Source organism: Argopecten irradians, chromosome 8, assembly GCF_041381155.1.
Source record: "Argopecten irradians isolate NY chromosome 8, Ai_NY, whole genome shotgun sequence".
NCBI classification, from domain to species: Eukaryota; Metazoa; Mollusca; class Bivalvia; order Pectinida; family Pectinidae; genus Argopecten; species Argopecten irradians.
The window spans coordinates 15,121,519-15,135,525 of record NC_091141.1 but is presented as its reverse complement, the minus strand read 5'-3'; the positions used below and the strand labels follow the sequence as shown (position 1 = coordinate 15,135,525).

Sequence of the window (14,007 nt, the reverse complement as noted above, 5' to 3'; positions counted from 1 at the left end):
GCTTAAGTATTCTCTCAAATTTTCTACAATACATACAGCAAACGTTTTAAGATCGCTACTCAAGATATAAATGAGACATATACTGTAGGTGAACCGGACGTATTGTAATATGTAGTTTAACATAAACTATATTAGTGTCGGATTTCCAGAATTTTGAACAATCACCTCGCATTACATTGACGGTAACCATCAATAACGTTTTAATACATTATTTCACCTTTTTTGTTTTAATTTTGAATTCCCTTAATGAGTATTTTAACACTACAGAGCACCATTTGGATAAAAGGAAGATATTAAAGTATTGACCCATTTAAAAAAAAAAAAATTTCACGATTTAAGTTTGCATGCAAGATCAAACTAAAACATTTAAACAAAACAATTTGTCCACAGTAAATGAAAAGAATTTTAAACTGGGCAATCACACAAATAGTAGTCTTATAATCAATTCACCAAGATTTTATCTTACACTAATTCTTTGTTTATTTCCTATTAAATTGATTCGTTTATTAGTCTGCATATGATGATATATTCTATGTGTGGAATAAGTGAGAATTTCTAGTGAAATCCAGACATGTTAAAATGTTTTAAAGCACCATTTTAAAGAACTTGACATACATAAAAGATCTATATCAAGAATTTTTTTTTTTCCATTTCTGAAAGCACATTTTGCAGAATGGCAAAGAAAACGTACACTGACAGCAGGAGACAAACACAATTATTGGTCGTTGATACAAACTACACATTTTCTAAAGGAAATAAATAATTTTGAAATAGAGATATTTACGTTCATGATCATTTCTCATCATTCGTAACACAAAAATGTTCCAATCTTTTGATGGCAGTTTTGAATGTCAATTAATTACCTTGAGAACAAGAATTATATATGAATTATGACATCACATTTTATGAGTTAACCACAATGTTAAAAATACGTTGGAATATATGTTTCATACATTATTCAGGGTTGAAAGAATGAGATTTTTTTCATTGTTTCTAGCAGATGATAATCTAGTATATAGCAGCACCTGTTGTTTCTGATCAGCATTTGTTTTAGAGGACCAGAGAATAAATAGTATATAGCAATAAATATAGCAATAATGGAAAGGCAACTATCTTTAATCATGATTAAGAAGATATGCACTATGCTATAATCAAATGATGATTTGTCCTTTTTCTCAAACCTCCAGATTAAATTGGATTCTGTACATTTTAATTTAATTTTAATTTTAAAAAGATCACTCTCCATTCACACAATTTTAGTTTATATATATATCAAATGTTGCCTTTCCTTTTAACTATAACAAAGATCAGTACAAAAGATTATGCTCCAATAATGGTCTTTGTTTGTATGACTGTATTGTTTACACATCACAGATCTGCAGGGGTCGAAAGAGTGACCGGCAGTTAGGCAAACTCCAGGGTTTGTAAATGCATTCCACTTAGTGAGTTATCTCCAATTTAACATAGAAACATTAGCTGGTTCCATATGCTTTGTATGGAAACAATGGCGGGTTCCTATTGCACTTGGTAGTGTTGCCTTTGCTATTGTTGTCACTGACGGCGTGTTCCAGTCTTAGTATCTGTACATCCGTTTAACATATCACATTTCACTTGATATATCCATTATTTCTAGATAGTCCTACACAATGTCACAGAAAATTGATTTGTCAAAAATTTTCTTCATGTTAATATTTTATCATTTGCAAGTTATGTTTTGTCTGTATGTCCACAAAAGTAAGGTTTACTGAATATTTCAATTGATTTATGACAACTCTTGTTGAAATATATCCTATTCTCCTAGTAAGGGATTTAATCTTCTTCATCATCTGTTTCCTCCTCGGCTTGTTCCAGCCAGGTCAGCCACTGATTCACCTTAAAATATAAAAATTTATTTCTGATTTGCTCTTTCACATTGAATGGATATATAATAGCCTTTGATTAATTTTTCATGTATGTTTGATTATTTAACAACAGATATACATTACAGAATGGCCTTTATTATCATGAAGGCTCTATCTAAACCAACCTTCACCAGAAACTAATAGAATCGTAATTGCTCAACAGTGAACTCCCAAGTCCTTACCTGGAACAAAGCCTTTCCTTTCCCTGGGTGTTCATCATTAACTTCTTCCTTCCACTTCAGAAAGGATTCCTCCTCCAGAATTTCCATATCATAAAAGTGCATAAACATTCTCAGTAACATACCTAGGTCAGAAAATAAGAAGATGTTAATATATTGTGTTCAATAATATCCTGTTCGTCACAATGATTTCCTGACTGTCAGAGAACAATAAAAATTCTGAAGGTCATATAACACAATTGATACAAGATGGGTTAAGTTAAGATTTTTTTGTAAATATCCCACACTGAATTATAAACTAATAGGTCCCATGTTATTGGCCCGAACACTGTTGTAGTACAGAAACTTACCCTTTGGGAAGTGATGAGAGTGACAGAATACTTGGGCTGCATACAGGGCCTCTACCTGCAGATCCATTTTCTCATGCAGGAACAACTGTAGCACTCCCTAAAATGAACAAAAGTAATATGCAATATATTTCAATTCTTATGCTGGTTGTGAAAAAGAACCATTTTACCCTGTGCTCTACAGAATGAGAACTGAAATATTCACAATTTTGACCATTTATGGTTGAAAATTCCACTAAATAAGTTTTTGGAGAAATCAAAATGAAAGATCATTTGTATAAATAAGCCATATGTTATCTTAAGTGCTTGTACAATATTATGATTCATTGGAGTGACTTTCTGCAGTGGACATTGGTGACATTTTTATAGTACTACTATGAGCATAACTTCAAAACTATGAGAAGGAAGTAGAACAGGGATTTATTCTTACCTTAAGTTTGTCAAGTCTTTGCTTCTCCTTTTCTGTGGCAGCTTTTTCAGGAACAACTGTACTGTCCACATCTTTACCAAGTGTGGTATCCATGGTGATGTACTTCAGCACACTGTAAAACATCCATATTATAACAATTGTTTCAACTATCCTAATTATAACAACAAATGTTTCAACTATCCTTATTACAGCATTTTTATCACTACATAGAAACTATAAACATTTATTTTTACCAGTGTAAGAATTTTTCACACATATTTTCTGAATTCCTTTTTTAAAGCCACCACAATATATTATGACAAGACATACCATGCAGTGAGGATGTTGATGAAGCCGGCGGAGTGATGAAGATCAGTGTCCACATTTTCCTTGATCCACTTGAAGGTAGCAGTGGCCCCAGGCTCTGCCTGGACCTGTTTCCAGAGTTCTGCCTGGACACGCAGTAGTGGGAACATGAAGCTCAGTCCACGGTCCTCAAGGATCTCCATCATACGCTCCTTTGTTTGGTCAATTTCTGGAGGAAACCACAAAATCATTTTTATAGTATATAGAGTATATAGAGTTATATGCTTTTTCGGATAGGTATTGATTTTGATGTCACGTTTGCAATACAAGGGCACTACCAGATCAAAACTACAGGAAAGATCTTATTTCCCTTCAATAATCACTTCCTTCATATGCTCCAGCAGACAGCATAATAATATAGGTGAAACTGCGCAATCAAAGATAAAGCAAACTATTATTGGATGTGATATTGGTAGGCATTATTATAAAGGAATCAGGCACTAATGATTAACAAGTTCATTATTGTGCACATCAGGACATCCAAATAATCCTGAATATATATAACTACATGCAATTTATTATTGAATACCACAAAATCTGAAAACATTTATAAGCTAACATTTCTTACCAGGTAACATATTCTGTAAGGAGACTTTGCTGTCATTGAAGTTGGATACCAGCCAATTCTTATCCTTGAGTTTGTGCATTTGTTGGAGACAGAGGAGGAACAGTGGGTAGTATGTACCATTCTCCATTGGAACTGACAACTCCTGAATGGTGATCACTCCCTCGGTCACCCCCATGGCAGCAAACTTGGAGATGTAGGACTTTACCAGAGGTACCTCAGGTTCCAGCTCAGCCATTTTCTCCAGTAGAGATTGTAGACCCTAACATTGACAGAATGATTTACGGTTAGTATTTTCTCCAGTAGAGATTGTAGACCCTAACATTGACAGAATGATTTACGGTAAGTATTTTCTCCAGTACAGATTGTAGACCCTAACATTGACAGAATGATTTACGGTTAGTATTTTCTCCAGTAGAGATTGTAGACCCTAACATTGACAGAATGATTTACGGTTAGTATTTTCTCCAGTAGAGATTGTAGACCCTAACATTGACAGAATGATTTAGTATTTTCTCCAGTAGAGATTGTAGACCCTAACATTGACAGAATGATTTACGGTTAGTATTTTCTCCAGTAGAGATTGTAGACCCTAACATTGACAGAATGATTTACGGTTAGTATTTTCTCCAGTACAGATTGTAGACCCTAACATTGACAGAATGATTTACGGTTAGTATTTTCTCCAGTAGAGATTGTAGACCCTAACATTGACAGAATGATTTACGGTTAGTATTTTCTCCAGTAGAGATTGTAGACCCTAACATTGAAAGAATGATTTACGGTTAGTATTTTCTCCAGTACAGATTGTAGACCCTAACATTGACAGAATGATTTACAGTTAGTATTTTCTCCAGTAGAGATTGTAGACCCTAACATTGACAGCAGGGCATCCAGTAGGATCAAAATCTCAAGAGTCAGTGACCCTTGGCTGTAAAATCCTGAGGGTCAATTCAATATTCCTGAGGGTCAAAATATCAAACTTAAGGGTCAATTATTAATCGAGTTAAAATTCAGTTATATTTAAATATAAAATTTTATAACCAATAACATCAATAATGGTTAAAAAAGTTAATATGACTTATTATGTTTCTATAGAATAAGTAAAAAAAAAAAAATGATAAATGATAATAATTATTATATAAAATATTGATTAACTTCAGTATATATGCAAATATTTAAATTTTTTAATTATATTTGATTACCTAAATTCTGGAAAATTTAAAGGACATTTTTGAGCTTCTGATCATAAATATCTTATTTAATCAACAACATCATTTTATTAAAAAAAAATGATGATTTTTTTACACAAAAAAAATAGTCTGTTTTATAAATCATAGTTACTACTGCTATTTTTTGTTAGAAATCAAAATGTTATTAATTCAGCTGTATTTCTAAAACGATCTTCTAAAAATAAAGACATTGTTTTATTTATTTTGTGTTGCGTTTCCACGTCAAACCACTTTTCATAATTGCCGCCAAAAACAAATTAGAAACTGTAACAGGAACGATTTACGCTTCTAACACTCCAACACTGATGGTTTGTGGATAGTGTACATGTAGGGTTATTCAGGTTAACAACAAAATGGCTACTGCAGCATGCATCAAACTAGGCCTATCTACGATCTCATCTCTGTTGTATACCTGTTTACAAGTTATATAAAATTAATTTATTACAATTGGAATCTAATATAGCTTTGAATAAAATACGATTGCTGATAAGAATGTGCAGGATTGGAGGCGGGTAGGTACTCAGTACAGGTGTGACTTCTTTACCAGTGCTCCAATTAGCAAATTACGGTCGGACTATGTCACAGTTGAGTGAATCTTTTAATTGGCTTGGGGTATTCTACCAATTAGTGTCACTGACCCTTGCTAATATACACTTTATTGGGGGCTGGGCATCACATAATACACACATACACAAGTCTGATGGGCAGTGGTAGTAAAAATGTGAAGCGTCAGATTGACGCACGGCATGCAAAGATCATGCGTCAAAATAAATTTTGCTGCGTCAATGACCCAGGGTCTCGGGTTAATGGATGCCCTGGACAGAATGATTTACGGTTAGTCTTTTCTCCAGTAGAGATTGTAGACCCTAACATTGACAGAATAATTTACGGTTAGTATTTTCTCCAGTAGAGATTGTAGACCCTAACATTGACAGAATGATTTACGGTTAGTATTTTCTCCAGTAGAGATTGTAGACCCTACATTGACAGAATGATTTACGGTTAGTTCGTATAAATGTGTGCAGATATTCATTAAGGTAGTTGGAAGTGTTCTGTACAGACTTAACTGACAAAGAGTGCAGTATCCTAATAAAAGCAAGAGTTTAGGCATAATTATATAGTACCTCTAAAAGGAAGATAAATGATCAATGTTTCTTAAAATATTTTCAAAAGCCCTCAAAGATATTAACTATTTTCAATACTGATGACTTACTTGACTTCTTTTAAATATTGACCTTTATAGTAAGATAAATGAGTAAAATTCTACATTCCAGTAATTTGTAAAAATTGCATATAAATTTTATTTATACATTTTGTTTTCTTTTTGTTCCGTCTCATTACCACAGTAAACCTACCTCCATAAACTGGTCCGAAGTGATGAGGTTATCTGCCTTCATTGCCGAGATCAACTTCATAACACTCTCACGCTCTGAGTCTGGAATTAAACATGAATCACTTGTACTAACATCAAACTGTAACATCTCCCAATGATCTCATTTCTAACAGTACCTTTGTTTTTATCTGACTTACCGACCCTACCATGTACCATTGATAACTGTAACGTCTCCCACTGATCATCACTTCTAACAGTACCTTAGTTTTTATCTGAGTTACCGACCCTACCTACCTTGTACCATTGATAACTGACTTACCGACCCTACCTTGTACCATTGATAACTGTAACGTCTCCCACTGATCATCACTTCTAACATTAACTTAGTTTTTATCTGACTTACCGACCCTACCTACCTTTTACCATTGATAACTGTAACATCTCCCAATGATCATCACTTCTAACATTAACTTAGTTTTTATCTGACTTACCGACCCTACCTACCTTGTACCATTGATAACTGACTTACCGACCCTACCTTGTACCATTGATAACTGTAACGTCTCCCACTGATCATCACTTCTACAGTAACTTAGTTTTTATCTGACTTACCGACCCTACCTACCTTGTACCATTGATTAATGATTTTTGTTTTGTACAAGACATTGTTTTGGAAGGTGTTCAAAATACATTTTCCTGAAATATTCCGTGTTCACATTTTGTAATCTGTAAAATGTCTTACCTGATTTGTCTACTGTTTTGGTCATCATCTGAGCGAGCAAGTCCGGGTGGAATCTGAAAGACAAGAAGAAAGTTGTTAAATATTGGAGTTCATACAAACATAAAGAATTATCATGCCTTTAAACTTAAGATGTTTTAATGTGATAAACATTTCAAATGAATTTAAAAATGCTATAATGCTAAACTAGCTTTAGGGGAGTCATCTGTAATTATTAACATACCAGCAATTAATGCTTATTCCATAATTATATAGCATTTACATTTTAACTGTAGTGTATCCCTGGTAGATGTGGCGCAGTGGTAGAAGGCGCAGGTATGTTTGGCTAGGCGATTGGGTGCCGTAGATCATGAGTTCGAGGCTCGGATAGGGCACGAGTCAATAAATTGTCATGCTTTGTCAAATTGTTTTTCTTTGATATTTGGTAATATTACATATATAGTTGCATTACCAGCCTGAACTTACTTTTTTGGAGAGTTCAAGTCTTTGAATGAATTTAAAGCTTCATTTGTCTCACAATTAGCCAAGTACTCTTCCAACATTGCCATCTGAAACAAAATGATCATATTACTCATATGCATAATTTTTGAAATTCTGTATTTAAATTTTATCAATTGCAAAACATTCTATGAAGATAGTATTTTGATACCTATAGATTATGCTTCCCTGCGAATCTGAACAGTTTCTTTTTACCACCTAACCCCTATATTTTATTAACATACTACATGATGCAATCTAAAAATACGTTCTTTATTTTCAAATATACAACACAATACTGAATTACCAAACAAGTTGAAAACATACAAGTTAGAACAAGAAGACTTACTGTTGATTTCATCACTTCATCCTTTGTTGGGATGACTTTCTTGTTTGGCTTTGGCTTCTCCTGTGTCACCTGCTTGATGGTAATCTGGGCCTGAACATAAAATTACTCATAATAACATTTGATTTCCAGATTGTATTTAATTCAGTCATCAGTCATATTACAGAGGTAATAAATAACATTCAAAGAGAAGAGCATAGAAACGAAATTGAGGAATGGAAACTTCTATGTGACATCAAAGAGTATATGTAACAATTTTATCTTAAATTCAGTTTAAAAATATCTTTTGGTAAAAATCTCTATTAAACTCAATAAACAGTGTCTTTGACAACACAACACCTGTGTCATTATATCTTCAATATTAACATATTTCATTTAAGTAACAAACCAACCTGTTTGTTTAACAAAGGTTTAGGCGGCTCTGGAGGTCCAAGAGACATTTTCATCATGGCATTCTGTGGTCCAACTTGTGCAGACTTTGGGAGATTGTTAGGTGTGCTTGGTTTAAAAACTGTGAAGTTTTTAGCTGGTCTGAGACTTATTTCCTCTGTAGTACTGGGTATCATGACTGCTGTGCCATTAGCACTAGCAGCCTGCTGAGCGATTTGTTGTTGTTGTTGCTGGGCCAGCCGAGCAAATCGTGGAGGTAGGTCACGCGGGGCCTGATTTGCTGTAGAGCAAAACAAAATTCAGTTTTATTTCACATTCATAGAAAACTTGAGCTTTGGAGCAATTTATTTCAGCACTTATCTATTTTAAAGGTTTTGCCCACATTAAGAACAAACAAAATAGCCCATGCAACAAAGGCTCTCTGACTATTAACTAAGGGAAAAATTGAACAGAAAGTCTGCTGTTGATTTTGTATATCTTTTTTCTTCAAATCTCAACAAAAAAGGTTTTAACTAGCTTCATCAGCTTACTGTCGTGTCGGTCTAACCGTTGATGATGAAAGTGATGTACTCGCCACGCAACTGGCACATTACCTATAGCTATTACATACTGGATAACAATACAATGCTAGACGCAAGTTGATTGGTTGGTGGGCGTGGCTTATATTGTGTGATATGTGTGACCCACGTGTGATAGATCCATCCTAAACTCATTGGGTGTTACCGTATTTATAGAAATGCAGAGTGTACTACCTGTAGTTTTTACAATAGACGTTTCTTCAAAGAAGCACAATTGTTGTGGAATGAAGTTCATAGCTCTGGCAATAAATGCGATAACGCGGCTTTCATGAGCTGCTGTCCGTGTTTCAGTCTGGATAGACTGGATAACTTTTCGCATCATCGATAGCATAATACACGGTTGGGAATGCATGTCACAAACGTTACTTAAGAGAACAACGTAATGGCTACCGTGAGGTCCACCTCGCGGTAAGTTTGCCTCTGTTTGTATCTTTATCAATCAACTTCTTAATTATCGATACCATCTAAAGTACTTTTAATTCACTACAGATTTATTGACTATTAATGGATATCTAACAGAATGTGCCGTTTTTCCAATCATTCAAGGACAAACATTGTACGCCCATAGATCTAAAGTTGTTATCGTTAGGACTTTTAGTAATTTTGCTCGTGTTCTAATGAACAGGTGACGGGGTCAAATGTCCCCCGTGCAGTCACATTCTTTATAATCTTGTGACAACCTCGTCTCGTAATATCAGGTTTTTTTTTAACTAATCTCATGAAAAGATAATCCTTTATAATGAAGATCAAGTATTTCATAACGAAGTTTACCGTCCGTCACATTTTAGGCGCAGCCATTTGCCTTTCAAACTCTAGAAAATTGTCAGATAAATTCCGCCCACTCTTTCTATCACCTTATGTTGGGTAGGCTATGTAAACTCCGCCCCTCCAGACGATTGACAGAACCACTCGACCAGTTGATCTATCTGTCGCTTAACATACTGAGGTATTACATCATCTATTGTCAACGGTTAGACCGGAACGACAGTAAAACTGTCTAAACGACACGAATTCCAAACAAATTTTCATGATGTATACAAATCACATTCTTAAAATATTAAACAGAGAAAATTGAAGTTGCATTTGACTAAACATAAATATCTGAATTTGACGAACCTTGTTTCTGTTGTTGCTGTAGAGACTGAGGAGATTGTCGTCCCCCTTGCATCTGTTGATTATTCTGGTTCTGTCGCATGTTTCCCCTCCCTCCCCCATCCTGTCTTGGCTTGTTGAAATTGTTAAAGCCTTGCCCCTGTTGCATGTTCCTGGGCTTGCCCATATTCATGGGATATCCAGGTCCGTCATGGATTACTCCAGGTCCTGTACCTGTTCCAATGGTTCCTAATCACATCAACAGTTTCCAATCAAGGATGCCCTCTAGACCAAGGCCATTCCAACAATTATTACTACCCAATACAAAATTACTTGTTCTGTGATTACATCTTTTTAGTATCAAACACAAAAGGTGTCTATAATTATATCTGTTTTAACTATATATAAAAAATTGACAAAAACAAATTAAAATTGATGTGATTGATTATGACTGATCCTATCTAGTACAGACACAGACCACCTACCCATCAACATGCCCGGTGAAGACATGCCAAACAAATCCCCCATCTGGCCAGGGGTTGATGCCATCCACTGGGTACTCATGCCTCCGTTCATGCTTGATCTGTTTCCAAATTGACGTGACTGAGGTGGTGGAATATATTCACCATATTCCTAAAATTTTATAAAACAATGCATCATAAAATTTGCAATACAATGCATTTTTAAACATTCCATCAGCAGTTGAATGCTTTAAATATCTCTCAATCCTCCAAGGTGTTTTTAAGCAAAAATTATGCACACATGTAAACTTAGAAGACAGCAAATACATTTGTCATTTAGAATATATTATATCGTTTTGTGTTGCATCTCACGACTTCGGATGAAATTATTCCATTCATCACAATTCAATATACAATATATTTCTTGTCAATCATGTCCTTTTCAACAATGAAATTTATCTTCTGTTGGGACAGTATGTAATTCATCACATAGCAACAAGTTTAAACATTTAACAGAAAACACTTACATCAGCAGCTTCTAGTCGTATCTGTGTGATGGTTTTTGGACCGTTGTCAACTCCACTCGATCTGGGAACCCACTGTCAAAAGTAACACAATTAAATTTCTATAAACGTTAACTAAATTTGTTATTCAACTGCTTTAAATATACCAGTATTCAATTTTTTGCTCTATATATTTTACATACATGCAAGGATGTTATACCTCTGTATATATCATATTTAATATCTTACATTGTTGCGTCGTAGATCTGCTACATCTCTAAGCATAAACCGAATCCTGGAGGGAAATTCCATGTTCTTAGCGAAAATTTGGATTCGCTGAAAATATTGATCCATCCATGACTGCAACAGGCAATATACACATTAACAAAATTACAAAGCATTTCTATGGAATTTCAAAATTGTGAAAAGCAATTTCATGTGAGCAATATCCATATAAGACTTTTATACTGGTAATTGCCTAGCAGAGTGGCAAATAAAGATGATCTCTTAAAATTGCTATGATGATCAGTCCTGTTTATGAGTGAACTTACTTTTGCCTTGGGTGTGTCAAGGCGGCGTCCAACTGTTCTCATTATCTGACAGAGGCACTCCAAGTCTTCCACCATGTCCTGGACCGGTACATTCTTTTTCTTCTCAAGAAGCTGCTTAATGCATCTGTGTAGAATCCCTTCGTGCAGCATTTCAAGTTTTCCGAGTTCGCCTAAAAAAATATCAATTCCAGAGTTGAAAACAATTATTCTGATAAATGACGCTAATATTTTGTGAAAAAGACAGCATATATCTCAACAAATTTTATTTTAGACAAACCAACAGCAAAAGATAAAGAAAGAAATCTTTTCTAGACAAGACCAATACTCACCAATAAACTTGATGTTACCAAGCATCTTCCTTTTGGCAATGTGGTACTGCTCTGCTTCCTCCGCACTGAATGTGCCATCTTTACGGTCAAATGCTGAATAAGATAAACGAATATTGCACACTTATTTGAAAGTTTTGCCCAACACAATCATTACAAGACGATCAATAAATGGATTACATATATATATAAATATTTTTTTGATATTAACTGTACTTTAGTTGATAATAACATTATACCAAACAAAATTTGCTCTAGTTTGTTACTATCAAATGAGTAAACATGGTCTTTTGTGAAATATACCATACCTTCAAGTTCTGTGGCTTTTGACCTGTTCTCAAATTCATCTTGGCACTTGTTCAAAAGGAGGCGACGGAAAGTCTGTAATAAAAGGTACTTGTGTAGTTGCTACAAGAGCTAGTTTACCTATCACAACAAGCAGTATTGTACTGATGACCTAATTAGATGAATTTCAAACGATATGATGCTTCAAAATCAATTGATTATTGAAACTTGAAAGTAAAATACATAACATGTACTCTATACAATGATGAAACGTGGTATTGTTTTCATCAACATTTTGCCAATCCTTCAATAAATATTCTAAATAGGACATAAACATGGGTAAAACGTCTAAAATTGGATAGGCTAAGTCAAACAAATCAGAGTGATAACTAACTGTAGCCAATTATACAATAACAAGTTACATGCCCACCCGTGACAAAACTCAATACCATCATCAGGGAGATCAGGCCCTGATTTCTTGAAACAAACTGACTTAAGTCAATTTGATCACATAGGTTACATAAGTCTGTACTTTTGTTTCGAGAAATCAGGGCAAGAATACCAACTTACTGTTGTTTTAGAGGATGGTGGTTCAAAGTTTGGTGAGTCTTCACATAGTTGATGACATAACTGTGCGTACATAGAACTGTACTTCGGCTCATCAAGGGCTTTTTCAAATATCTGAAAATAGGTGAAAAAATATTAATTTTCAACAAATGATATTTTACGAAGAGTCAAATACAGTGTTATTTTCTATCTTTTTGGTGGAATTCAAATGATGAAAGACATAACAAATTATTAAAAACTTACCAACAAAATGACACCTTTGAGGATCACATTCGAGTCGAGTCCTACATTTAGCAGCTCAAGGTTCAACTTATCAAACTTCTCAGGAGTGAGTTTGTTAAGAATCCTGAAAACAGTAAGACAATTTCATTTAATTAAACAGTCGGTTGAAACTATTTCAAATGTACATCAAGCACAAAAAAATGTTTTTGGTTGCATTAATTTGAACCTTAGAAGAAAGTAAATTTGAATCTGAATAATCGTAAAATCAACAATGTTACTTACCCTCTAACTTTTCGAAAGATCTGATCATGTTTGTCGTCAGGGTTTTGTGTCGCATCTCGTTTCACACTACTTGGAGGTATCCATCTGTTATTAACAGCTGAAGGTGCGGAAGCACCTGGACCTGAGAGTCGGGGTGGTCTCTCGTCCCTGAAAATAGAATCGTATATTCTCACAATTAACTTCAAATTCAAATACAATGAAGTGATAAATTAGAATGTTTAGTAGTAAGTCAAGAGAATCAATGCCACAACAACTTCCGTGATAGAAGTATAATTCGGCTACAAAGATCAAAATATAACCAATAAACAATTAAAACCCTTAGAGTTGTACAAGCTTCAAATTGCTAGATTGCTGATATGGATTCACTCCAATATAAAATTCACATTTTCTGTCCTGACCTCTTCAACATTGTTGATTATGATATATTGATAAAAAGGATTCTAAACAATTTGATGGCATGCAACCCAGAAAAGCAAGACAGTATCAGAAATTTGAGACAATCTCGCTTTACTGATATCAAAAATTGACTGTAAAGAGGAATTATTAGAGATGGCAGAAGAATAAACTACACTTAGATGTTCTCAAAAAAATCTGCATCTTCTGTTTACTGATGCAAGAATATCTGTCTACCATAATGTTCTTTTTTATCACTACAAAAAGTCACCAAACATTGAAAATCTAATGATAAAATGTTGCAAATAATGTCGAAAAATATGAGATTTCAATTTTTTTAATAATGTAACTATGCCTGGATAAATTTTAAGAGCATTTGGATATCTGTTAAGTGAGATTGTCTTGCATTTTCAGAAGTCAACTTTCTAAGGTGGTGATTCATATATTATAATTAACATATTTT

The 14,007-nt window shown here is 34.3% G+C and overlaps 1 protein-coding gene across 1 annotated transcript; it reads right to left on the bottom strand.

Annotated features, from left to right (window-relative positions):
- Positions 1–320: 320 nt before the first annotated feature.
- Positions 321–13,298, bottom strand: LOC138329464 (eukaryotic translation initiation factor 4 gamma 2-like). Its single transcript, XM_069276484.1, has 21 exons — positions 13,152–13,298; positions 12,891–12,993; positions 12,651–12,761; positions 12,104–12,176; positions 11,799–11,891; positions 11,470–11,639; positions 11,168–11,278; positions 10,943–11,014; positions 10,440–10,587; positions 9,979–10,203; positions 8,287–8,564; positions 7,898–7,987; positions 7,537–7,619; positions 7,075–7,127; positions 6,355–6,434; positions 3,771–4,029; positions 3,167–3,371; positions 2,858–2,969; positions 2,431–2,527; positions 2,084–2,205; positions 321–1,872 (listed from the first exon to the last, which is right to left on the bottom strand). The coding sequence occupies exons 3-21, from the start codon at positions 12,720–12,722 to the stop codon at positions 1,810–1,812; spliced, it is 2,406 nt and encodes an 801-aa protein (XP_069132585.1). The 5' UTR covers positions 12,723–12,761; positions 12,891–12,993; positions 13,152–13,298; the 3' UTR covers positions 321–1,809.
- Positions 13,299–14,007: the final 709 nt, after the last annotated feature.